This window comes from Manihot esculenta, chromosome 3 (assembly GCF_001659605.2).
Source record: "Manihot esculenta cultivar AM560-2 chromosome 3, M.esculenta_v8, whole genome shotgun sequence".
NCBI lineage: Eukaryota > Viridiplantae > Streptophyta > Magnoliopsida > Malpighiales > Euphorbiaceae > Manihot > Manihot esculenta.
Genome location: NC_035163.2, coordinates 28,552,697 through 28,579,605, shown reverse-complemented (window position 1 = coordinate 28,579,605; position 26,909 = coordinate 28,552,697). Strand labels below are relative to the sequence as shown.

The 26,909-nt window shown below is 34.0% G+C and overlaps 3 protein-coding genes, 1 long non-coding RNA gene and 1 other non-coding gene across 6 annotated transcripts; 4 read left to right on the top strand and 1 right to left on the bottom strand.

Annotated features, from left to right (window-relative positions):
• The first annotated feature begins 3,977 nt into the window (after positions 1 to 3,977).
• On the top strand, positions 3,978 to 6,892 carry LOC110612289. Its single transcript, XR_002487453.2, has 3 exons — positions 3,978 to 4,170; positions 6,205 to 6,282; positions 6,705 to 6,892. It is a non-coding gene; the product is annotated as an uncharacterized LOC110612289 (long non-coding RNA).
• Positions 6,893 to 7,863: 971 nt separating this feature from the next.
• Positions 7,864 to 12,456, top strand: LOC110611166 (probable leucine-rich repeat receptor-like protein kinase At1g35710). Its single transcript, XM_021751319.2, has 2 exons — positions 7,864 to 11,656; positions 11,831 to 12,456. The coding sequence occupies exons 1-2, from the start codon at positions 8,386 to 8,388 to the stop codon at positions 12,181 to 12,183; spliced, it is 3,624 nt and encodes a 1,207-aa protein (XP_021607011.1). The 5' UTR covers positions 7,864 to 8,385; the 3' UTR covers positions 12,184 to 12,456.
• A 794-nt stretch (positions 12,457 to 13,250) lies between these two features.
• Positions 13,251 to 17,705, top strand: LOC110610403. Its single transcript, XM_021750313.2, has 4 exons — positions 13,251 to 13,617; positions 16,553 to 16,623; positions 17,088 to 17,223; positions 17,400 to 17,705. Exons 1-4 carry the CDS (start codon positions 13,458 to 13,460, stop codon positions 17,480 to 17,482), a joined length of 450 nt encoding a protein of 149 aa, XP_021606005.1. The 5' UTR covers positions 13,251 to 13,457; the 3' UTR covers positions 17,483 to 17,705.
• Positions 17,706 to 18,203: 498 nt separating this feature from the next.
• Positions 18,204 to 22,428, bottom strand: LOC110611292 (histone-lysine N-methyltransferase family member SUVH9). 2 transcript variants are annotated; one of them, XM_021751517.2, is made up of 3 exons: positions 20,138 to 22,428; positions 19,887 to 20,009; positions 18,204 to 18,707 (listed from the first exon to the last, which is right to left on the bottom strand). In XM_021751517.2, exon 1 carries the CDS (start codon positions 22,225 to 22,227, stop codon positions 20,209 to 20,211), a length of 2,019 nt encoding a protein of 672 aa, XP_021607209.1. In that variant the 5' UTR covers positions 22,228 to 22,428; the 3' UTR covers positions 18,204 to 18,707; positions 19,887 to 20,009; positions 20,138 to 20,208. The 2 variants fall into 2 exon arrangements, with proteins under 2 accessions (XP_021607209.1, XP_021607208.1); XM_021751516.2 differs by lacking the exon at positions 19,887 to 20,009.
• Positions 22,429 to 26,363: 3,935 nt separating this feature from the next.
• On the top strand, positions 26,364 to 26,492 carry LOC122723393. The gene has a single exon (XR_006350342.1). It is a non-coding gene; the product is annotated as a small nucleolar RNA Z247 (small nucleolar RNA).
• The last annotated feature ends 417 nt before the right edge of the window (positions 26,493 to 26,909 follow it).

Below are 26,909 nucleotides of genomic sequence, written 5' to 3'. Positions count from 1 at the left end.
TGGCTAGAACCTGCGAAAAAAAAAGCGTGAGACGATAATAGGTAGTCACGGTAGCCACTCTGACGTAAGTCAATATCTCAAAGGAAAGAGAAAATGTAATGTACTATTTAGAACTTATGTAGTATTGGAGATAGAATACTTTTGTCTTTGTAATTGTTTTCTTTTTATACTATAGAAGGTAGAGATAAATATAACATTTTCTGAAAATTCGGCTATGATGTGGCCGGCTGCTTAATAATAGATATCGCAAACTAATGGGTTGATGATCCCGCAATCATAGACAAAATGAGAATGTGCTTGGTAACAGTAACCTTGTGCCAAGATTTGGCCTATTAGGAGAGAGCGAGCCTTGACAATATTTCAAGTGTTTAAAGTGTCCGGGTCTCCCTTTCCCGTAGCGGGATAACATCTCCCACATGTCAGATCCTTGCTATGTGGCCCTTGTTTTGTGGTGATAACTCATAACTTATTTTGAGCGGATGTTATGTAATATCAGAGGTCCCCGCTGGTCTTCGACTCTTTAGGTCCGAAGGTGACCGTTTGCCTTTCCGGTTTAGGACACATGGTGTGATCTCGATCATAAGTGTCGTTTCGCTTGCTAGTGGTTGCCTTTTTTTTTGTACCGCATTCAAAGCTTTGTCGGCTATTTCATTGTATAAGAATCTTTTTTTTTTCTTTTGGGTTTACGACAGTTTCTCATGGGAGAGAGGAGTGGAAAGCCTTCTTCTTCTTCTGTTTTTGAAGGTAATCAAATCTATGTGGAAGATATCATCGTGGTCTTCAAAGAGCAACTGAAGTCAGGTCTTCCTGAAGGTACAAACACACTGCTTAACTCTATGTACTGGCTAAGGACTGCAACCAACCCTATTATAATAGCTTTTCAGTGTCGCGACCCCTAGAAGGGGTTGGATTGTGCGAGATTGATTCCGAGAGCAAGGTCAGGAAGATACTTGGAGAGATAGCTCTTCTCATAGTCCTTCAGACGGCTCCCTCCCATAAGATGATGGGATAGATTTTGAGGGTTCTGATATAATAGATACTTTTGATGTAACAGGGACTTTATTCAAGTCCCTTTCTTGACTCCTTGTAATCTTTAATGAAAATAAATGTTTCGTGTGCTTTTGTTGCCACCATTTTTTACCAACCGAAGGGGGCTAAAACGTATCCTCTTTAATGCCCGTTTAGTCACAAAATAGTTAAGAACTAGGATTAATACCTAGGCTAAATGTGAAGGATTAAACTGTCGTCCTTTCATCGTAAAACACCTTGGAAGGATTTGTTAATAAGGATCTTTCACCCGATCCAGTTCTTTGTTTGACGCCTTCATTCTTTATCTTTTCGGGGGTTGGTATATTCGCCTTTTCAGCTGTCTGGCACAAACGACTCGATTAATGAGGCCAACACCCAAATTCGTGACCCGACAAGAGTCGCTTCATGGCTTGACCTGGTGAAAATTGCCTTGTAGCCTTGCCTAGTAGAACCAATACCCGAATGTCCTGGCTAAAATTGTCTTATGGCCTGATCTGGCGAAAATTGTCTTACAGTCTTACTTAGTGAGACTAATCGCCAGAATGGCCTAACGAAAATTGCCTCATGGCCTTACTTAGTGGAACCAATGCCTGAATGACCTGGTGAAAAATGCCTTATGGCCTGGCCTGGTGGAAATTACTTATGGCCTTACTTATTAGGACCAACACCCGAATGATTTAGCAAAAACTACCATATGGTCTAACTTGGCGGAAACTGCCTTATGACCATTCTTAGTGGGACTAACGTCCGAATAGCTTGATAAAAATTGCATGGCTTTACTTAGTAGGACCAATGCCTGGATGACCTGGCGAAATTGCCTTATGGCCTAACCTAATGGAAACTGTCTTATGATCTTACTGAGTAGGACCAACGCCCGGATGGTCTGACGAAAATTGCCTTATGGCCTTACTTAGTGGGACCAATGCCTGAATGACCTGGTGAAAACTATCTTATGGCATGGTTTAGTCTCTCTTCGAGTGAGGCAATCCCCTCGTTCCTTGTTACTGAAGAATACCATATGTGGAAATACTTTGTTCATTTGTTATTGATAAAACTTTATCAGATTACAGATGTTCCAAGAATGGAGAATGACTTGACCATTTAACTTGATTAGCTTATATGACTCTGGACGAATAATCTTTAAGACTCTGAACAATCATTTTCAATTCTCATCCAACTTACTAGACCCGACGTTGCCACACGCTACATCTGTTCTTTTAAGGACATTAGGGTTGAAGGCACGTGTCCTAATCTTATTGTTGAATATTTGAGACATCTTATTTCTATAAACCGCCATTCTGATTGCGACATTTTCCTGCAAGAATTCTGTTTAGTCCAAATTGAAATATATTTTTTCAAAATTCTCTGATATCTCAAAATATTATATTCTGAAGTTGCCTACTTAGATTTCTAAATTAATTTATTTTATAAAAATTTATGAATTGTATTTAATATTCTATACAGTAGAATCCAGTCATTCATATATTTTTTAAATTTTTTAATATTATAACAGAATTGAATAAATAAAAATTATATTATAAAAGTACAACATTAAAATAAACCACTTATATTAACTAATAACAAAAAATAATTTAAAATAGATAATTGGGGCACAGCTAATTTCATAGCCAATGGTGGACTTTACCCCTCCCTCCTCAGACTTTCACTCCAAAACGGGGAGGAAATAACCCGATGTATACATGTTATTTTCCCCCTCCGTTTATTTTCCCTTGCTTGGAAAGGAAGGAAAAGTGTGATTCCCACTTTATTTTCCTCCAAATATTTTCCTTCCCCTCCTCTTTCCACCAATCCAAACAACCTTTATTCTCGTTTAAAGAAGAAAGCGTCCACTCATTCCCATACTTATACATTTTTATAATTACTTTTACGGCTATTAGTTAGAAAAAATAGCTAACTTTGTATTTAATTATAATTATAGTTAAAATTTTTAATTTTGAATTAAAAAATCTTAATTTTTAATTTTTTATAATTATAATTAATTACGAAAATAATTTATCAAATTGAATTAAAAAGTTTAAAACTTTGTATTTAATTATAATTATATCCACAATTTTCAATATTAAATTTAAATTTTTTTATTTTTTTAATCATAGTCGATTTTAAAAATAATTTTAATAAATATTTAGTTAAATATATATAACTAATTCTTGAATTGTAATTAACCACATATCTAAATAAAAAAGTATTTATAATCTAATTAACTATATATCTTAAAAAATATTTAACTTATTCTAATCCCTAATTTAAATTTTTAAAAATTTTAATTTAAAACTAAGTTAGATTTAAAGATTCATTTAAAATAAGAAATTTTATCATTTAATTAACTATATACCTTTAAATATATTTAACTTTTATGGTATTAATCTATAATTTAAAATTTAAAATTCTTAATTAAAACTAGTTAAATTTATAGATTTATTTAAAATAGAAAATTCTTATAATCTAACTAACTATATACCTTTAAAAATATTTAAATTTTGTAATATTAATTTCTAATTTAAACTTTAAAATTCCTAATTTAAAACTAATTAAACTTAGAAATTCATTCAAAATGAATATTTTATATTTTAAATTACAAAATTGAATAATAAGAGTTACTTTTAGATTATATGATTAATTAAAGTTAAAAAATTTGCTATATGTATTTAATAAATATTTAAATAAATAAATAAATAATACATAATATGAAATTTACATGACTAAAATTATTTTGAGAATCGATTATAATTATAAAAAAAGTTTAAAAAATTTAGATCAATATTCAACGTTATAATTATAATTGTGATAAATGTAAAGTTTTAAATTTTTTAGTCAAATTTAATAAATTATTTTAATATTTAATTATAATTCTAATAAATTTAAAAATTAAAAATTTTTAATTATAAACATAATTAAGTGTAAAATTGTGTTTAGCCGGTACCCTTACTTTTAATACAACTTAGTTGATGCTAGTTGTGGTTATTTATCCTAACGAAAACTACGTGCATTACGGGGTCTTCCCAAGCAATGACTTTTGACGAGAATCGATCAACGAACGCTGCCTGTAGAAACAAAGACTGCTCTGATATGGGCCAAACCATCAGCAAGCATTTTACCTGTTTACCTCTGGTTCGCTATCGTGTGAGTGTATTTCCATTTTCAGTCCTAAAGTTTTTCTGACTGCAATCTTTTGAATTAATTAATGCAGTCCAATACAAAAATCTCATCACCTAGACTGCACTCTGATTGGTAGGACTTGGTTTGATTGCTTTTTATTCTTTGTTTTTTTGTTTGCTCGCAAGGTGCTTGTTGTTTTACCTGAAACAAATTCATGGTGGGTATTAGGCATGCTGTAGTCCTTTATGATGCTTCTTTCATTGGTTAGATTGAAACGGTTTTCCTGAAATAATCTAACTACCAACAACTTTGTTTTGTAGGATTAGAGTTTTGGGGAAAGATTAAGAATTGAACTTTGAATAATCAACTGTCTTTTCTAGGATTTAATTAAAAATGTCGGGATTATCGTGTGAATCCCATCACTAGGTCACAATACGCCGCGTCAGCCTGTCCAAAACTGAACATCAAGACTTGCTTTTTGTATTAATGCTTATCTTTCTTGTGTGTTAGATAAAGTGGATGTGAATATAAAAGCACTGGCAATGACAATTAAAAAGTAGAAAAACTTCAAGCTAATTTTCTAGATATATATTTTATTAAGTATTGGATACCAGAATGGCTATTTTATGTTAGAAGAAATTAAGGGGAAATTGGTGTCAAACGGATACTGTAGCTTGTAGTTTTTGAAATCTGAAGTTTCGATCTTACTAGTTAGGGTGGAGGGAGTTAAAAATTTTATAGTTATAAGGGGAGAGCATTCGGAGCTGAACCACACAAATCGAAATGCAAATCGTTATTGAATGAATTAAGGGGAGAACATTTAGAGTGTAATACCCGGCTAGATCAGGCATCGGAATTCTTACCGTCCGGTGGGATTCGAGGATGTCAGAGGTTTCTAGAAGGGTAAGAGAAAGGTTTTCAAAGATGTTTTTAAGTATTTTAAAGGTTTAAAGTGGGTTAGGATTGAGTTTTGAAGAGAAGAGACCAAGGAGGCAAAATGCAGGTTCGGCCGTCGAAGGTAATGTTCAGCCGCCGAAAGTGCTTGAGGTTTGGCTTCCGAAACTCCAAGTTCGGCCGCCGAACGTTGCATGGTTTTGCATGCAGTTTCGACTGCCGAAGGAGAGGCGGTCAGTCCCCTATAAAACGCCTCCAGTCGGTGAAATGGATAAGTATAGCTTGTCTTTTTACTTTCAGAGGTGAGATCATGTCCTCCATGGATGCTCTTCATGTTTTTATCAAATCTTGCAAAGGTTTGATTGGTTTTAATATTATTTTGAAGGTTTTAAGCTAAAAAGAGAAGTTGTGAGGTTTGGAGAGTTTGAAGAAGAGTTCCTCCATATCTCTAAGTTCAGATCGTTCATCTTCTTGTTTACAGGAGGTAAGTGAAGATCTTGAACTTGTTTCCCTATTTTCTGAAGGTTTTATGGGAGTTTATGGGTAGAGTTGCATGAATAGGGTAAAGAGTGAGTTTTTGATGTTTTGGTGATAAAGGTATGTTGATGTGTTATGCTATGTTGTTGTGTTGGGGTTTTAGGTAGTTTTTACCCCCTTTGAGTATATACTAGAGTATATGTAAGTTGAGGAGTTGAGGTATGCATGTTTTGAGGGTTGGAAAGGATTGAGGAGCTTGGTTGAAGGCGAAGCTGAGTTCTGGATGAACTCAGGTTCGGCAGCCGAAGGTACATTCGGCCGCCGAACCCCTTGAGGAGGTGGCTTCGGCAGCCAAAGCTCACCCCCGAAAGTTTTGAGTTTCGGGATTCGGCCGCCGAAGGTGCCGCCGAAGGTTAAAGACTTTCGTCTCTGGAGTGTGTTTCAGCCCCCGAACCTTGCCCCCGAAAGGGTTCGGCAGCCGAAAGTAGAGATTCGGCCGCCGAAGGTGCATGAGTTTCGGCTCTGGAGAGGACATTCGGCCGCCGAACCTGCCGCCGAAAGTGTTCTGTCCAGCTTTCTTTTACATGCTTTATATGATTGTTCTAGGATCTTTTAGGGGGTCTTTGGAGAGTTGTTTAAGAGTTGTTTAGGTTGTGTTTGACACCTCATTCGAGTCCATTTGTGTAGGATTGGACCTGAGAGATCGAGGAGGTCGTCAGTATTAGCAGTTGCAGAGTCAGTTCAGTATCTGCTAGAGGAGCAGAGGTGAGTAGAACTAAACTTAATGTTTTTAACATGAGAAATGATATATATTTGTAGCATATTTCATGCATCATGAGTTTCATGAGTATGTAATAGGTTGATTGCATTAGAATCACGACTATGATGCATTGCATTGTTTTATGGATGATGTGGATTGGACCCAGGCGACTTCAATAGCCCATAGATCTGTTATGTCTAGGTAAGACCTGTGTGAGCTCCGTAGTAGGGGCCGGGCGCTAGTACATGTAGTGACGAGCTCCGTAGGGGGTCGTGCACCGACAGAGGGAGTTTTGGGGTCATGTCTAAATCCGAGATGTGAAATATTTGTGCAGTGACGCATTTCATGAAAGCATGTAATGAATGAACTGTTTTCATTATTTCTACTCACTGGGCTTTAGTAGCTCATCCCTTTCCCTTAACCCCAGTTTTGCAGGTCAGAGTTAGCTGTGGGATGTCAGAGACAGCAAGAGTAAAGAATGAAGTCATAGCACAGGTTGTGATTGTGTAATAGAATCGTGGACATGATGTCAATTAAAAAGATATATGTAAAATGATGTAATAGATGGTAAGTTAGTGTGTTTATGGTTTAGAATGTGCTTTGCCTGGTGTATGCTTAATCCCTGGTGTATGCATGTATCCTGTTTTACGTTTCTTGATGAGAAATGTGTCTAACTATGCTTAACATATGATGTGTTTATAAAACTCCAGTGATTAGGGAAGAAAGGGTTCCAATCCCTTGACCCAAGAGTAAACCGTGAGGGAAGAAAGGGTTTCAATCCCTTAACCCGCAGCGGAAACCAAGGCTAACCTGTGATATGCTGACCTTAAGAGAGTGGGTTCTATGTTTCCAGACATAGGGCATGGAGGTTGAGCTTGGTAGTGGATCGCTGGTGTAGGCCCTGGGGGCTGTTTCAGGCTGATATGTCTGAGTGTTTTTAAGGTTAAGCCTGGTGGTTTTACAGAAAAAACTTTTCAAAAGCTAGTGGTCTAGTTGGATCATGTATGGGATTTATCTGATATACAGAGTTCAGTTTAGGCTTGCTACGGGTCCCGACGGCCTTAAGCCGATCTGGATTCTAGCGCCGAGCAGTTTGGGCCGTTACAGAGGGGTACCGGTTTCCGGGCTGTTACATAGAGCTGAACCAAACAAATCAAAATACAAACCGTTATTGAATGAATTAAGAGAAGAATCAAATAGACTGAACAAGCCAAAGTATTAGTTATTCTTGAGGTATATTACTGATCGTCAATGTATTTTGTTAAAATTAATTATTTAGTTTATTTTTCTAAATTATTTTACTAATATCTGTGTACTTTATAAAATTAAACTCCTTAAATTTATTTTAATCTTATCAGAAAAATTAGGATGTATATTTAAAATTAACAAAAATTGAATAATATATGTAGCTGAAATAAAAACACTAAAAAATATAAATGTTTTTTAGTCTAAAATAAGTTGGATAATGTTTTCTTTGACAAAAGTGCTAAACAGTTTAATTTTAGCAAATATATAGAACGTTTTAATTAATATTATTTAAAACTAAGAATTAAATAATTAATTTTGACATGCACAAAGATTTAATTGTTGTCGATCATTTTAAAAATGTAGTTCTCCAATTGAAAATTAAGTTTTAATCGGGTTTGGTCAAGTTGAGTTTATTTTATTCAGAATCTAATTGAAATATCACTATCTATCTTATAGTGGAAAATCAAAATGAAGTGCTTTTCTTATTTAAATCAAGGTTTCATGATTACTGAAATTAATAATAAAATTAATTACTGACTAGTAAACTATAACTTAGTGATGTCTAGGCTTTGCCTGATTAGGCCGTTAAGGCATATGTAACTGTCAGGTTCAAATCCTAATCTCCATCTCTTTATCTATTGACTTAAAAAAACTATGACTTAGTGATATTAGTGATATAAAGTTGTTTTGTGGTTGTTAACTTTCAAGTTTGAATTTCAATTAAAACCAAATAAATCCAACTAAAAGTTTTATTAAGTTTTTTAAAGATAAAAAACACTTGATTAATTCATCACCTCTATATAATTTAGTAACCCACAGAATGCACGCACTCTATCCTCCTCCTACCCAACAGCTGAGGCATGGCGTTCTCACTAATTAAACAATTGCCTTTCATCCTTACCAGCTTCATTGTATTATTATTTTCTTCCAGTGTTGTCTTAGCTTCCGCTTCTCATAAATCAGCTGCCCAGATAAAAGGACAAGAAGCAGAAGCTCTTCTCAAATGGAAAGACAACCTTGACGAGCCCACTGATTGCCTCCTTTGCTCTTGGAGTTTTGTCCCTCACAATTCCACTACTCACACCAAAACTGACATCAGTAGTTCCCCTTGCCAGTGGGTTGGGATCACTTGTGATGAGTCTGGAAATGTCACACATATAAATGTCTCTTTTAGTGGTCTGAGAGGTACTTTACAATCCTTCAACTTCGCATTGTTCCCTAAACTTATCAGCCTTGACCTGTCGCACAACTTTCTCCATGGAAGCATTCCCTCCTACATTGGTAACCTTTCCAAGCTCACTTACTTAAACTTGGCTGTCAATAATTTTTCTGGTAGCATGCCATCTGAGATAGGTTTGATGGCAAGTCTTCGCTACTTCCTTGTCTACTATAATCAGATTACAGGATCTGTACCCTGGACTATAGGGATGTTGAAATCTCTCGTTGTGCTTGTTTTTTCTCACAATAGTCTGACAGGTCCTATTCCTGTTTCTATAGGAAACTTGACCGAACTAAGTTTTCTAAACCTTCGTTGCAACAAACTTTCTGGTTCAATCCCTTGGGAAATTGGGAAGTTGGGGTCACTCGATGTTTCTCTTCTGTCTCACAACAAGCTCACTGGTCAACTTCCTGCTTCCATAGGAAGCATGGGCAACCTTACCATCCTACACCTTCATGACAACGGACTGTCTGGTTCAATTCCTGGGGAAATAGGAATGTTAAGATCGCTTAATTTGCTTGTTTTGACAAACAACAGTCTCACAGGTCCTATTCCAGCAACTATTGCTAACCTGAAAAGATTAACTGGGCTTTACATTGCAAACAACAAGCTGACTGGATTCATTCCCAAGGAATTAGGATCACTAACCTTTCTTGTTGAGCTTTCTTTGTACTCTAATAGTCTTCAAGGTCTAATCCCTGCTTCTATAGGAAACTTGAGCAACTTGGACTTTCTAGATCTTGGTTTCAACAGCCTTTCAGGATCCATCCCTCCAGAAGTTCTATTTCTTAAATCACTAAACTGGATTGGACTGAATGACAATGGGTTAACAGGTTTAATTCCTGCTTCTATTGCAAATTTAGGCAGTATAAGATTTCTATACCTTTATAATAATCATCTTTCTGGAAATATCCCTCGAGAATTGGGAAAGCTGCAATCTCTTGTTGAGCTTGACCTGTCATCAAACAATCTTAGTGGTCCTGTCCCTGCTTCTATAGGAAATTTGAGCAACTTAACACTTCTGTACCTTCATGTGAACATGATTTCTGGATCAATTCCTTCCAGCATAGGGAACTTAAGCAAGCTCACAGAGTTGGAACTATCGATCAATCATCTTTCTGGCCAAATTCCTCCAGAATTAGGAAAACTCAAGTACCTTACTGACCTTAGGCTGTTCATGAACGATCTTAGTGGCCCAATCCCTCAAGAAATGAATAATTTTACATCTTTAAAATCACTGCAACTGGCTGACAATTTGTTGTCCGGACATATACCCCAAAATCTTTGCCTTGGCGGAGCGCTTGAAATTTTTGTCTTAGGTAATAATAGTTTCGTGGGTTCCATACCAAAAAGCCTGAAGAATTGCACAAGCTTAATCAGAGTTGGGCTTGAAAGAAATCAACTGGATGGACACATATCAGAAGATTTTGGCATATACCCAAACTTGAAGTTCATTGATCTGAGCTACAATAAGTTGCATGGTGAGCTTTCAAAAAACTGGGGTCATTGTCATAATCTAACCCTCTTGAAATTTTCCAACAACAGAATTTCTGGTGGGATACCACCTGAGGTTGGGAAAGCAAATCAATTGCAGGTACTTGACCTTTCCGAAAATTTTCTGGTAGGGAAGATTCCCAATGAACTAGGGGAATTGAAGTTGTTGTTCAATCTTAAATTGAACAATAACAAACTTTCAGGAAATATTCCCCCAGAAATTGGAACGTTATCCAAGCTTACTGATCTTAGCCTTGCAGCGAATGATCTCAGAGGACTGATTCCAGAACTGAAAGACTTGTCAAAACTGCAGTTCTTGAACTTAAGCAAAAACAGGCTCAGTAAAAGTATTCCATTTCAAATTGTCAAGTTCATCTCTCTTCAAATGCTCGATCTAAGTCACAATTTGCTTGAAGGAGAGATACCACTGGAGCTTGGATATTTGCGTAACTTGCAGACGTTAAACCTCTCCCATAATGAACTATCGGGCTCCATCCCCTCCACTTTTGATGAAATGTTGAGCTTAACTGTTGTTGATATCTCCTTCAATCAATTAGAGGGTCCACTTCCCAACAATAAAGCTTTTAGCTGGGCGCCAATGGCAGCATTGACTAATAATAAAGGTTTATGTGGCAACAGTTCTGGTTTTACAGCTTGCCCTTGTACAAAGATCAGCAGAATGTGCAGAAAAGATGGCAGGAAGGCAATTGTCTTGATTGCAGTTCCTCTTTCAACCACCTTAACCCTTGTATTTGTCATTTCTGGTGTTCTTGCTATTGTTGGCAAAAGAGCCAGGATCGTAGATGAAGCCAAAGAAGCAGGAAATGAAAACATATTTGCAGCATGCAGCTATGATGGGAAAATGGTACATGAAAACATAATTGCAGCAACAGAGCGATTCAACTCCAAATATTGTATTGGAGTGGGAGGATGTGGGACTGTTTACGAAGCAAAGATTTCAACTAATCAAGTTGTTGCTGTGAAGAAGCTTCACCGGTTTGAGGGGAGTGAAATATCCAGCTTAAAGGCTTTTACAAGTGAAATTTGTGCATTAACCAAAATTCAACATAGAAATATTGTGAAGCTCCTTGGTTTCTGTTTACATTCACAGCACTCATATTTGGTTTATGAATACCTTGGAGGAGGAAGCTTGGGAAAGATACTTCAGGAGAAGGTAAAAGCTGAGGAGTTGAAATGGATCACGAGGATAAATGCTGTGAAAGGGGTGGCCAGTGCCTTATCCTATATGCACCATGACTGCTCACCTCCTATTGTTCATCGTGACATATCAAGCAACAATATATTGATGGATATGGAACAAGAGGCTCACATCTCCGACTTTGGTACAGCAAGGATTTTGACTTTAGACTCAACACATACGACATCTTTTGCTGGTACCTTCGGGTATTTGGCTCCAGGTTATTTACTCTTGCTATTTGTTTAAATTCGGATATATTCTCATTTTCTTCAAAGAATTATTTTTTCATGCGAATCCCCAACTAGTTTCAGGTTCAGGCTTAGTTATTGTTGTTGTTGTTATTGCTGCTGTTGTATCGTTTTCGTACAATTAAGACATGTATTGTTCTCTGCAGAGCTTGCCTACAGCATGGAAGTAAATGAGAAGTCCGATGTGTACAGCTTTGGAGTGGTATCACTGGAAGTGATCATGGGAAGGCATCCAGGGGATATAATCCTGTCTCTATCAACATCAACACTATCAGCTACCTGCCAAATTCTCCTGAAAGATATATTGGACCAACGCCTCCCACAACCCACAAATAAAGAAGCCGCAGAAATACTTTCTATTGTGCAATTAGCATTTGCTTGCCTTCATGCCAATCCAGCGTCTCGGCCAACCATGCAACAAATATCGCAAAAACTCTCGGTGCAAGTGCGAGCTCTGTGGAAGCCATTGCGAATGTTCAGTTTAGGAGAGCTTTTGTGATTTTACGATTTTCCATTTGCTGAATAATTGATGTTTTTTGCTTTCCTCTTCATCTTCCCTTTTCAATTCTTGTTTTGATTGATCTTGCTTTGAAACAATGACCAGAGCTACATGGATTAGTAAACTTTGTTCTCCTATTTGAGTGAAGCTCTTCTCATTTGATTTATTTTACAACTCTAAACAACATTAGATTCAGAGACCTTCCCATGTACATTTTCCCAGGATCAGCTAGCAAAGAATATTAAGGCTTCTTTTTATTATTATATTCTGAAATAATAAAGAAAAGGATAATGTCAGAGTGAAGAAAGAATAATTTCAGTTCATTATGAATTTTGTTCTTAGTTATTGCTAATTTCCATTTAAAACCAGTTTTAATAAATAATTTTCAGTATTTGTATCTGTTTAATCTTTATACTTAAATTACTAGATTTCATTCCAAATATAACTATTACTTAAATAATATTTAATAATTTAATTAATAATCAATATAAATTATTATTTTATTAATAATTTATATTTTTAAATTTAATAATTCAATAAAATATGTTTTATGTTTAATCAATTACAAAAATGTGTTCAAATAATATATTAAACACATAAAATTCCAACTGAATTTAAATCTAATTCAAATATTATTTATTAAATTTAAGTTCAGGCTAAATGTAATTATAGAATATCTGAATTTGCATCAATATAAAACAGTAAATTACAATCAAATTTATGTATTTATTAAAATTAACTATTTGGTATTTATTTTATAAGTTAATTAAAATATTAATATTTTATAAAATTAAACTTTTAATCCTCACCTCAAAGAAAATATTAGGAAACATTTTTTTAAAATATTTATATTATTTAATTTCTATAATTTTAATTATTAATATTATTTAATCCATCTAACTTTAACTATTCACGCTATTTTGTGTAATCTAATAAGGTAACTAACATTTTCTTTGGAAAAAAAATAATTTTATATTTAATTAATTTTAATAAATAAAGATGAATAATTAATTTTAATAAAATATAATAATTTGCCCGTATAAAAAATATTCAACCGGCGGCCATCCCGCAAACAAAGCTTGTTTCGTCGGACAGATAACAGAACAAACAGGAGTCAACCTACAGGAGAAAAATAGGGACATCAATCAGTTGACTTGGGTGTCTTGCTTCTCTTTCTCTGCGGGACCAGGAGACGAAGAAACCCTTTTAACCCGATCGCAGGGTGTGTGAATTGTGAAAACCTCTTGGTACTTTCAAAGGCGAAGGAGAAGGAAATGGAGGTGCACCAATCATGGCGGATGAGATTGTCTTTCAAGAACGCTACTATAATAATTACAGTATTGAATGTGATCGCTGTCCTTTTCTTGCTCCAAGGCTTTCTCTCTTCTTCCTCATCCCGCAACAACAGGCTCTCATCTAATCAATTCAATTCAGGTAATTCTCTCACTCCCTTTCTTTGACATCAAATTTTACTGTAAGCAAATACAGTGGCGGAAATGGATTTTCTGGAATTTTGCTTGAACGCGAATTTTATTTGTCTTTTGTGTCTAATAGAACCTAATGGACCCGATCATTATCCTTTTTAACTTCCATCTGTTATGCTGGTTTCTGGGTACTTTGATTGCAAATTATGAATAAAGATTTTTTTTTTTTTGTGTGTGTGTGTGTGTATGCTTGTGTTTCTTTTCATTGATGAATTAGATAACCACTTATGTAATTATTGATCCAGATTTATCTCTTTTTATGCACTAAATCTATTTAAATAGGAAATTAGCTTGTGGTTTAGGGTATTTAGTTACCCTAGAACTCTACATCTTTATCTAGATTTACTTAGAATAGGTTTCTTTTTATTGAAAGTTTCCTATTTAATTTGTACTCTGCTGCTTAAATTTTTAAAGATAAATGCTTTGCAGCTTGGTGGGCAACTAATTTCTGCTCTTACAAACACACACATGCGCACATCTAATGATCAGAATCAATGTAATCTAACGTATTGCAACCCTACTCATACCCATCCCGCAAACTATGAACTAGGTACTATGACTTTTATCACTGAAATATCAGGTAAGAATGACCATTGACACTCCATTACAAGATGTTATGGCTGGGCTTCTATGTAGATGTATTTATTGTCTCTTATATGCATATTCATTGTAAACTTCTCATCAGCCAAAATGGAAATCCTGATATAGGATGCTTGGGAGTTCTGACAGTTTGGTACATGTGCAGAATTCTCAGAACATTTTCAATATAGATTGAGCATCGGGGAGAATTGAGTTTTCTCTCTTTGATTGTTTACTTAGGCCTAAATTGTGACAGAGGCCATTTATTCTTGTCTTATATTAGGATCACGTCTGCTAGTTTAAAACTGATGTTTATATTTTTCTCCATGGTTTTTCTGTATCACCAAATAATTTTTGTATCCTAGTACTTATAAAGCTAAAGTAAAATCAGAATATATTGCAATCAGTATGTGATGTATTCTTTCAAGGTACTACTTTTTTTGTGAAATTGATTTCTAAAGTGTTATCCTTTCATTTGCTTTATGACTATTTAGTTAATGAGTATTTGCTTAAACGGGAACTTTATTTGTTTGTTTGTGTGTAATTCTATTGTAGCTGCAATAAGGGACCTGATCATTATCCTTTTCAACTTCTATCTGTTTTCTGATTTCTTGGTACATTAATGAAATATTTTGAAATAAAGATGTTTTTTTTCTAGTGTTTCAATTTATTGATGAATTTCATAACCACTTTTGTGAAGGTTTTGATGAATTGCATAACCACTTTTGTGAAGGTTTTGTTTTGTGGTTTCAGAATTTGGGTGTGGAAATTGGTGGCTTGTTTTTTGTACTTGACAATGGTACTCTTTGTGTTTTCTGATTTCTGTGTACTCAGATTATATATTTTGAAAATAAAGATGTTTTATTAATTTGCCTATTTTGGTGCCTGTATATCTATTTATTGATGAATTGGATCACCACTTATGTTAAGGTTTGATTTTGCGGTTTCAGAATTCAGATGTGGAAATTGGTGGATTGGTTTTTTCTACTTGACAATGAAACTTGTGTAGCTCCATTAGTTCTCCAATTGAAGCTTTAGATCATATTCAGTTCATAGAACGCCTTCAAATTGATATTGTCTTGTATATTTATGGTTATGAGCTATAGCATTAGCAATGGATTTTACTTGACCTACATATATTCCATTGAAGTCTTTCAGATGATTAATCTGGAAATTGATTCAATCAATCCCCATTTTCCTTCAAGTAAATTGCCTCATCCAGTTATTTTGCTTTCCATATAGGCTGGGTCTCATTTGTTAATCAGTTTCAGAAATTGTCATAAAAGGGAAACTAGCACTTTCTAAATCTTTATTTAATGAAAAAGGGTATATTATTTATTGTAATGCTCAAGAAATTATGGGCTGACAAAGCCGTTTTATTTCCCAATTTACTTGTAAGTATTATTGGATATGACACAATGTTACCTAATATGTTAGCGCCCCTCTAAATGTCATTCCAAACTGCACAGTCCAGAACGTGATACTTTTGCGTACCAAAACGTGAAACTTATTGATCCGAATTTTATCTCTTTTCATACGCTAGTTCTATTTAAATGGGAAATTAGCTATCGGTTTATGGTATTCAGTTACCCTAGGCCTCTACATCTTTATCTAGATTTACTTAGAATAGGGTTTTCTTTTTTCCATATTTAAGTTGTACTCTGCTGCTTAAATTTTTAATGACAAATGCTTTGCAGCCTGTTTCTCAACTGCTCGTACATTCACATACCCACACCCGTGCACACGTGCATGTATTAAACTAATGATCAGAATCAACGTAATCTACCATATTGCAACCCCACTCATATCCATCCTGCAAACTCCAAACTAGGTATTGGATTTATCAACAATCCTTAGTCAAAGGATGGCAAAATTTAATAATTGATAATGCACTTTAAGTTCTGTGATCTGGTGCATGCTAATAGCTAGCTATATTTTAGATTTTCTGGTCGGCATAAATTGACAACTTTGAAAATATAGCAGTTCAAGTTATAGTTCTTGAACAGATGGTAGAATTTCATGATTTGGTGCATGCTAATAGTGCACTGCATTTTGGACTTTCTGGTTGGCATAAATTTTACTTGCCAACTTTGAAATGCATCTGTCAATTTATAGTTCTTGAACATAGGTGGTTGTGTCATTATTTATCGTTAATGCTGGACTTGACTCTAGAAATTTTACTTGATAACTGAGCTTATTGATCATATTTCTTGGTCTTCAGTACATTTTATTTCTTTGTTATGTTTCTAGGTCACTCAGCTACTGACATGTAGATAACCATGTTCCAATGTCAAATTGAAATGCAGCTCAGCTAAGCTACATCAAGGAGTCTGAGGAGATACGCCTTGCCATGCAACCTTGGGCATTGATAAAAAGAGTAATGCTAGTGGCTTTAAAACTATAATATGTTTGCTTACTAGTTACGAAATTTTCATAGGTGAGACTAAGGGAAGCACATGTTCATATGAGCGCTAACTTTCTAGCAATTGATTAAGCATAGAGATGGGTATTTTTAATAAAGAAATTATATTTTTACTCATCCCCATACATAATCAATGGCTGGAAAGCTAGTGCTCATATGGGCACGTGCTTTCCTTAACCTCTCCCAACATTGCTGCCACATGAAAGAATTTTTTGTAGATGTTCTTTTGCTTCTAGTTTTTTTTTTAAAAAATGTTATTTATTCAGAGAAAAAGAAGTTTGAATTGGATAGTTTCATCAAGGTTGGATTATCTCTCAATACATTTTGCTTGAAATGAGCGCAAAAAATTGGTGAATATTCTGTACCCTCATGGTTCGGGATTGATTCTACATGGGAATTCTGTGTTTGTGCATTTGCAGGTGAAGGAAATTGAACAAGAAGCGTATACAGAACCTGAAACGGTGCAACAGAAAGATACGAAGCAAACTGCTGCTGTTGATCTTTCCAAAAGATTAAAAGATTTCCGTTCTATTAATGATGCTGCCAGCTTGAAAGGTGACTTGCCATACCATTCCATCTCTCATTAACATCTCTGGATTTCTTAGTTTCTGTGGTAGCTAAGCTATGATATTTTATATTTTATCCTTAAAACGCTCAGATATCTCATGTTTAGATGCATTTTGTTAGTCATCTAACCATGGTGATACTTCTAACATTTACCAATTCCTCAGCCCTGGAGGAATGGCGGAAAAGAAAGATGGAACGAGCCAGACTACGACAGCTGGAGAAGAATGGAACAGGCACCTCTTCATAAATGGATGTTCTGATGAGATAGATTATGTGCAACTTAAACCAGATTCTATATTGAAAGTTATGACAAAATGTATACATGTACATACTGTAACCCTGATTTCATATGAAATCTACCGGTTTATATCCAAGATAAAGAAAACTGAATAATTAAAAGCTGTTATTTTGAATTGGACAACTAATTAATTCTCAACTTCCAATTTCCTTTTAATTGGAAGTCTTCTTCATATGTCTTTAATTATAGTGTTGATATTTCATCATTTCATAAATAGATAATAGAATTTTTTTTTTTTCCCGAATAACTGATAATAAGTTCAGCTTCGATGAAATGGTTAGATTATAAACTGCCATTAAACTATTTTAAATTCAAAATTAAAAGAAAATACTTCTTAACCTGAAACTTTTTAGAATTTTTTTCAGAATCAATTAGTTTTTCTCCTGCAATTTTATGTTTTTTAATGTTAGATATATGTCAACAATAGTTTTGAGTGTGATAAGCAAAAATGTTTCAGATTGAGTGAGGCGGAGAGAGTATAATTATCGTGTATCAAATTATAGGGCGTAAGAAAATTGAAGCATATGATCAATGGATTCGTATTTCATTCATTACGTCGCAAGATTTAAAAATTGAAAATGAAAATCATCTCTTGTAGACCAAGCAAACCCTGAAGAAGTATGACAGATAAGATCCAAAAGAATCGTTCAATAACTCACCAACAAAATCATTGAAAGTAACCACAGGCATTGATATGTGTGCATGTACTGACAGATTTCCTGTACAAGATCATAAATTTTGAATTTCGTATATACAAGCCATTTAAGTACAAAAGGTTGATACAGTCATGCGTAGTCATACAAGCTTACAAAAAGCCTTATGGCAAACTATAGTTAGTGCAAGGCTTCCTAGAGATTCGGTGAAACTGTGAAAAGGATTACATTTTCTTTGGTGTTAGTGATATCACAACAGCAGCATCCATACATTAGCCTCAAATTTTTCATTTCCAGGTCTTTGAACCCAGACTGACCCCCAAACAACTAGGAAAACCAATTTCTGAACCACCCTGCAAACCTTGGAGCACTTTGAGATAAAGTTAGAAAATAGAAAGATATCTATATGCCGATACCATATTGATATTTTCAGCATCAATTCTCAAGGTAAAATGACGAAGACCAGACATTTCAGAATAGTGTGTCAGAAAACTTTGGCAAAACCACTGAACAGCTCCCACCTGCAAAATGCAATCAACATAAGAACAAATTTACATGTCTGCGAAGGACAAGTATTTTTGCCATATTCATATCTCCAAGCACGTTTCTATTATGTTTGGACAAGGAAGGAATAACAACTATAACGTTCTCAAACTAAATCCATTAGTAGCTTCAGATAAAACCACTCAACATTATCAAACTAATCAAGCATCAAACAAATCTCAAAAACAAAAATGTGTAATTTACAGAGACGATACACCAACTTAAGAGTTGTAACAGTAAATTGCATACTTCATTCTGTAACATAAAACCTCTTCACTTATAGCAAGGTTTCTAAATTACTTTTGTTTTCATGGCACTTGTTAAATTAAAAATATAGATATTTGTCTCTCATTTATAATATTAATTTTGTTGTCGTGGCACTTGTTAAGTTAAAAATATAGATATTTTTCTCTCATTTATAATATTTAATTAATTTTTTAAAAAATAATCAAATAAGTTCTTTATTTTTTCTTTAAAATATTAAAAAATTAATTAAATATTATACATGTGATATAAAATATATACCGCTTAGTGTAGTTTACTGTTACAACTCCTAAATTGGTGTACCGTGTGTAAATTACCCAAACAAAAATCGAAAGTAAACATTAAGTAGCAGCCTGGCTATCACATGGCATCCAGCATTCAGGACGAAGCCAAAACTACCATGGAAACTGCATTGCCAAATTGATTAGTGCCAGTTTCCCTAGGAAATAAATGGGGTTTCTTAATCAATTAGGAGCACCACTTGCACTGCATATGCACAAACTCAACACAGGATGCCATTGCAGATGCAACATAAAGGACCCGCACATGCACTAGGCACATAAACAATTGCTACATGGTATGACCTTCATGCCCCAACTATGAAGACGCTGAAGAAGCTGGAAGCATCAATGAGTCATCATATAGGCCATTAGTAAACAGTTTGCAAAATCATTCTACCTAGAGAGACATAAAGGCCTTAAAGGATTTCTGCCAAACAATTATGCACAGGTAAACTGGGCATGTGCGTGTTAAATAGTACTTGCATATTACAGGATAAAAAACAACAAAAAAATTAAACTAGTGATTTAGAAACATATATATCAACAATTTACACATATTTGGAATGCACGCAATTTGACATAAATAAGACATTTTTAACTCCTTTGTCTCACCTAAATTAAATCGTAGCCAAACCTAAACTATACATTACCACTTGTCAGACTATGCTACGAAGTTGCGTAAGGAATGCTACTTCTAACTGTCCTATGAATAAATAGGATCATCAACAGATCTAACTGCAAAGAATTACAAGGCAGACATCAATCTAGAATCAGCTTTAATGAGGACAAAGTCAAGAACTAAAGTAATGTAATCTAATCATGTTCAACTAGATATAGAAATGTAAAAATGTAGTTACACTCACCTTAAAACGTCATGTCTCCAGGATGTTGTGCTACACAACATACAAAAGTTCCAACAAATCTTCCAGCCTAGTCAGATGCAAATGGAAAGCTTCCCAGTCCACTCATCAGCCACACCATAATCAAGGCTAAGTTCTGTCAAAGGAGGAATATTCTCCATTGCAAAAAGCATAAGGTGCGGGAACATCAAATTATTGTGATCATGCAACACAAATTGCACCAGCACATTTGGAGTTAAACTGTGGCTCATATAACAAGCAACATTCCTCATCCTTGAGACATCCATTGCAAAATCTAAAGGTGGAAGTGATGGATAAGATGGACGCACATAATCAGGATAAATCTGAGATAAATCTCCCCATTCAGCCCATTTCTGAGAAAATCTACTTGGATAAATCAAACTATCACCATTCATTGTGAAAACCTCAGCTTGCTCTCTCGTGAGGACAATCCCTGCATATTCACATATAAATGCACCAGCATGTATCAAATCCAATGACCTAACTCCCCAGCCTGTCTCTCTTGACCTAAACACTTCCAATCTATTTCTCAACCCCCTTTGAGTTACCCGATTCCGGCAACTTGGAGGGCACTTACAAAAAGCTCCACATTCAAATACTGCCGGCTTCCCTCTCAACAAGAAACCATTCTGATCATAAGCAAACTCTCCCCCATTCTTCATTGAGCAAAAACAACCATCAGTACAACCTGAAACACAATCACATCCGGTCCCACTACTTCCGTGATTAAATGCAAAGGGTGGAAACACTGTCCTCACCAGATACTCATAGCAAAGAGGATCATGATCCTTATCAATATCATTAAACAACATAACTGGCATATTTTCCTTCTTGTTGGAAATATCAAGACTTAGATACCCCCTAGGCCTCACACTCAATGGACTAACTCTCAAACTCTGTGCAAACCTCAAAATGGAGCTGCCCATTTCCGGTTGCCCATCAATCCTCAATAGCTTGTACTTATAAACACCAAACCCAGATTTCCCCACATCAAACCAACAATCATGGATTTTATACAAACCATCATAAACGTAAATCTTATTAGTAAAACTCCCCGCATATTTAAACCCTCTAATTACTCTTACCTCAATCCCATAATGCATACTCCTCTCTAACGCTAAATTCCCTCCTTCGAGCTTCTGGTGCATACATTGCCTCGAAAACTTATCCTGCCCACCATGCCCCGTGTAGACTATCATATCTCCAGAGTCCTCATCGTCCTCATAGCCCCCCGAAACGATAATGCTTGTTGCAATGGGCTGGCCATTAGAGCTCTGGCTTGCCGGAAGATAATCAATTCCTGCTTGTACTTGGCCATGAAGTCCAACGACACATAATTCCATCCGGAAAAAAAAGAGATCCCCAACTTCAACTCCAGGGATGGACCCGACGATCCGCTTATCGCGGTTGAGCCAAAGCCCACGGTCACGCATCACGGAAGCGGCGAGGAGATCGCCGCGGGCCCTTCGGCCGAGGCTCTCACCACGGCGTTTCTCTTCATCCAAGACGGAGAAGATGCGGAGGGCATCATATAGCATTCGGGTCCGACGAAATACGTCCCGGAAATACCGCTGGTCCTCGATCCCCAGGGCAGTCACGCGGACGAGCTCCGAAGAGCGCTTAGGGTATCGGCGAGGAGGCCGGGTGACGACAACGGAGGAAAGGCTATTCTCTTCATTAACAGGGACGATCGCGCGAGAATCTGGGTCCAACACCGAAACGTCGCCGTACTGCTCCTGTAAGCGTTTGGCGAACGCAGTGCGAAAAAGCTCGGATACTCTGTGGAATTCAGAGTAGACATTATCTTCGGAGGAGGAGGAGAGAGCGGAGGACTGGGAATGAGGGGTATGTTCGGAATTAGAGAATATGTTAGGGGTAAAATCGGGAAACAAAGTATCCTGAGAATCTTGAGGCTGAGGCGTTTCAGCTAGACTGTCAAGCGGCTCAAGTTTAGGTTCAATCTTAGGGATTAAAAGAGGGGGCGGGGTAAGGAAGGCGTCGTTGGCGGACACCGGAGATTGAGATGGAGATGGAGAGAGGTTGAGGTCCTGAAATGGGACAAAAGATCCCATTTTCCCTAATTTCGGTCTACAGATTGAATTTGAGGTCCAAAGAGAGAGGATGAGCTAACATGAAATTGGGTTTTTGTCATGGTTTTTGCACAGGCTGAGGAGGAGAGAGGAGGCGGCCTGAAGGTATTTTCATGGCGGATTTTTTAAAAACAACCGGAAATACAATTTGTACCGTGAAATCTTTAAAATGCAAGAGAGCTGTCACACGATTATCATGGCTTTATATGAAAAAGAGTTTTATAAATATTTATTTAAATATAATTATTAATTATTTAATTAAATAATTTTTTAATTATTTTTAATTAAAAATTTATTGTATGTGGTGAGGTCTATATTTCCAACATAATAATAAGGGTGGATGCAACTTTATTTTAAAATTCGTCACATATATATTTTCATCTTTGACTTTTATTTAAAAAGTTGGTTAAAATTTTAATGTTTTAATTATTTTTAATATTTAATTTTCATATCAATATAAATTTTTAAATTTTATAAAATATAATTATTTAACACTTAAAAAATTCCTAACATTCACATGCATATAAAATTAAATTATTATATTTTATAAGTATTAAATATTAAAAATTTATTTTTATTTTAATAAAATTTTATTCACTTTGAAAAAATGAAGTTACAATAAAAATTGGTTCGCTTACGTATAAAATAAAAAAGTGAGATGTCCGAGTTCGGTTGCAAATTGACAGGCACGGGCGAGGCCAAAGAATCAACAAATTTTAGATTTTTCTTTGACCACATCCTTGTGTAATTTACATTGAGCAATCCAATTTTAGTTTTTTAAAAAATCCAAATTAGCAAAGGATATATTTTTACTCTTAGAGTGCATTTGATACAAATGAAAATCAGAGTTCAAATATTACTTTTATATGTTTTAATGAAGTAATTATGACAATAATAATAATTAAAAACATAACAATTTATGATATTTTATATAAGGTTAATTAAAAAATATAAATAAATTTATATAGATTTATATTATTATATTTTATATAAAAAAATAAAAAATTTGCTTTTTATTTATAAATTAATTAATTTTTAAAAATATAATTAACACAATTTTATTTTTTATATAAAAGAGTTTAATATAAAAAAAATAAAAATTTGTCCAAAATTAAACTCGATTCATCCAAGTAAATTCAACTCTTCGAATATCTCAATTAACAAATTCAATAATAAAAATTTGAATTATTTAAAATATTCTAAATAGCAAAATTGACCAATTCAATAATCACTTTATTTATTTTATAATAATAATGTCTCATTTCAATCCGTCGAAATTGAAAATCAAATTTAAAAAAGTATATTTTAATTTTTATTATTTTAATCATAACGCATAATAAATTTAGAACGGTTATATATGCGAATCAACACAAATTTATTATTAATTATATTTTTTTAAACAATTCAAAATTTTGTATTCATAGATATATGAAATATAATTTAATAGGATACATTATTTAAATATTTAAAGATATAAATAAATAATGTCAACAAAAAATTATATTAAGCTTTGTTAAATTAGCATTTGGCATTTAAGCAGCAATAAATATTAAGAAAGTTAAAAATTAAAAAGTTAATCAATTCCATTATTAGTATCAAACATCATTAATAACAAATTAAATATTATAAGAGTGTTAAATTTTTAAAATATATCAAATAAATTCTTATTCTAATTTATAATTTTCTCAAATATATTCTTGTTAATGTAAGCGACATATGACAAAATTAAGTATAGTAATTACAAAAAATTGAAAGCATATAAATTTTATTTTTTATATTTTTATATTTCTTTAAATAATGCACATTAATTATTATTTGGTTTGTTATTTGAAAAATCTTATTATTTCGTTGATTTATAAAATATTTTTGGCACAATAATTTTAATTCCATAAAATTAATATAGTTATTATTTAGACTCAATTTTTATAGTTACAATAAGATATTTATTTTTATCCAAAAAGAAAATTAAAAGGACCAAAGGAATATGTGGGGGATTGTGCCCTGATGTATTGTGGGTCCGCACCTGATCGTTACTTGTAAAAGGGAAATGTCAAGAAGTTTATTTGACGTGAAAAATAATTTTTATATTATAATTTTTAATTTAAAATAATTTTTTTAAATAAAAATTAAAAATTAAAAAAAATAAAATCTAATACTTTTAAATTTATTTAAATTCACTCACCATCAAATTAAATTTATGAATATTAATTTAAAATAATTAAATTTAATTTTTAAATTTATGTTTATAATTAATTCTTAATATAAAACTTAATTAATATATAAATTAAAATTTTACATTCAATTAACACTATATATAAAATTTTTAACTTTTTTCTAATTATATTTTTTTTATAATTATAGTCAACTTTTTTTTTTGAAATGGTATAATTATAGTCAACTTTAAATGATTAGTAACATAGATTTAACTACTTTTTTAAAAAATAAATGAATATCACATAATATGACACATTAGATAATTTAAAATTAATTAAAGTTATTTTAAGAGTGAATTATAATTATAAAAAATTTAAAGAATTTAGATTAATATTAAAAATTTTATATATAATCATAATTAAATTGAAAATTTTTAAAATTTTATATTTAATTGAATAAATTATTTTAAAATAAAATTAAAAAGTTAGAAATTTATTATTATAAAATTAAAAATTTTAAATATAATATTGATTAAATAGTAAATTTTGACTTTCATATTTAATAAGTCTATTTAAAATCAAGAATTAAATGTTTTCTTTAATGCTTTTTAAACCGATTGTCCTATGCAGTGTCATTTACAAAACTGTGTCTAAAGTCTTAGCTAATAAACTTAAAAAGTTTTTACATTTGATTGTCATCATTCAATATGCTTTTGTGTCTAATTGGCTTATTACTAATAATGTTTGCGTGACATTTGAGACTATCCATGATTTGAAAAATAGAAGATCGACTGATTTGGGTTACTGTGTATTAAAAATCCATATCAGCAAAGCATATAATAGGATGGATTGAAATTATTTAAATGCTATGTTGTTGGCGTTGGATTTCCCTGTTGTTTAGGTTCAATGGATGTTTATGTGCTTTTCGAATGTTAGTTACATGATAAATTTGAACAGTTCTTTGGTGGGACTTGTGATTTCAAGTAGGGGTTTGAGACAAGGGAACCTTATATCGCTCTATCTTTTTCTAATATGTGAAGATGGGTTGTCCGTGAGTATCTCATTTGTTATTTACGGATGATTCTTTTTTATTTTTTGAAGCTAATGTGGTTGCCGTTACTGTAATGAAGAATATTTTATAAGAATATGAAGAGCTTCAAGCCAATCAGTGAATTTTCATAAATTTGGTATCATGTTCAGTCCTTGTGCAGATGGAGACTAAGGCAGTCATCTCCAATGTTTTACATGTTTATAGTTCTCTTAATAATGGTGCGCATTATTAAGGATAAGGATAATGTACAGCTGTAACCACATTTGTAATTTGTATTTCATATTTCCGATTCTAGTTCCTGATCTTATGTTAGTTAGTTAAAGGATTACTTGTATTTAAAGAGTTGTAAACTTCAGTTCAGATATACAAAAAACATAATCTTCATATGGTATCAGAGCCATAAAATACTCTAACGAGTTTTTGGTTGATCTCTATTTTGTCTTCTTATGGCTTCTACATCTATTACCACTGTTGTTCAACTAAATGCACCTACCCACTTTCCCATTAAGCTCACTCAAGAAAATTTCCCTGTTTGGCGGAAGCAAGTCCAGTCCACGCTAATCGGGCTTGATTTGCTTTCCTTTATTGATGGAACTCAACAATCTCCATCCAAATTTCTTCCTGACGAAGACCGATCTGTAAACCCAGCATATTTCCTCTAGTATCGACAAGACCATATTCTGGTCAGTGCTCTTCTTGGGAGTTGCTCCGACACAATTCAACCTCTGATTTCCTCAGCAGAGACGGCTAAAGAAGTCTGGGATCGACTGCATCAAAGCTTCGCCAATGTTTCGCGATCGCGGGTTCTTTCGCTCAAAACGAAACTTGCTCAGAATCCAAAAGGCACGAAACCTGTTGCTACGTTTCTGAATGAGATGCGCGCCATTGCTGATGAATTAGCGCTTACACAAAATCCTGTGAGTGATGATGATTTAATTGTTCATATTATTACTCAACTTGGTAATGATTATGGTCCAATTGTTGCTGCTATCAAAGTTAGGGAAACTGCAATTTCTTTTTCTGATTTATTTGAGAAACTCACTGATTTTGAGAGATCGTTGAAAGACAAGGAACCGGTTGATTCTTCGCCTCCTATTGCTACTGTTAATTACACGAATAGACCAGGCAATCGGCAAGCCCAGCAAACTGGTGGCTATGGGCGTTCAAATCAATCTTTTCGCAGGAATCGTGGAGGACAATCTCGTTCTTCTCAACCAAATCATAATCGTGGCAATTATCAATCTGCTGTTGTTTGTCAATTATGTGATAATGTTGGGCATGTAGCTGCTGAGTGTCGAAAACTTGCATGTTTTCTTCGAGAAAATAACATGGTGGTTCGAACCGATTCTACATCTACGTCAGTTACTACGTCAGCTACACCTTCTGTGAATGCTACTACGGCTAATCCATCATCACAACAGTGGCTGTTTGACAGTGGTGCCTCTCACCATATCGTGTCT

Excerpts from the sequence above, each read along its gene's own strand:
- LOC110611292 (XM_021751517.2), bottom strand. The coding sequence starts at position 22,227 with ATGGGATCTTTTGTCCCATTTCAGGACCTCAACCTCTCTCCATCTCCA.
- LOC110610403 (XM_021750313.2), top strand. The coding sequence starts at position 13,458 with ATGGAGGTGCACCAATCATGGCGGATGAGATTGTCTTTCAAGAACGCT. Across the intron at positions 16,624-17,087 it reads CTTGGGCATTGATAAAAAGA|GTGAAGGAAATTGAACAAGA; the intron begins GTAATGCTAGTG and ends GTGCATTTGCAG. Across the intron at positions 17,224-17,399 it reads TGATGCTGCCAGCTTGAAAG|CCCTGGAGGAATGGCGGAAA; the intron begins GTGACTTGCCAT and ends CCAATTCCTCAG.
- LOC110611166 (XM_021751319.2), top strand. The coding sequence starts at position 8,386 with ATGGCGTTCTCACTAATTAAACAATTGCCTTTCATCCTTACCAGCTTC. Across the intron at positions 11,657-11,830 it reads CTTCGGGTATTTGGCTCCAG|AGCTTGCCTACAGCATGGAA; the intron begins GTTATTTACTCT and ends TGTTCTCTGCAG.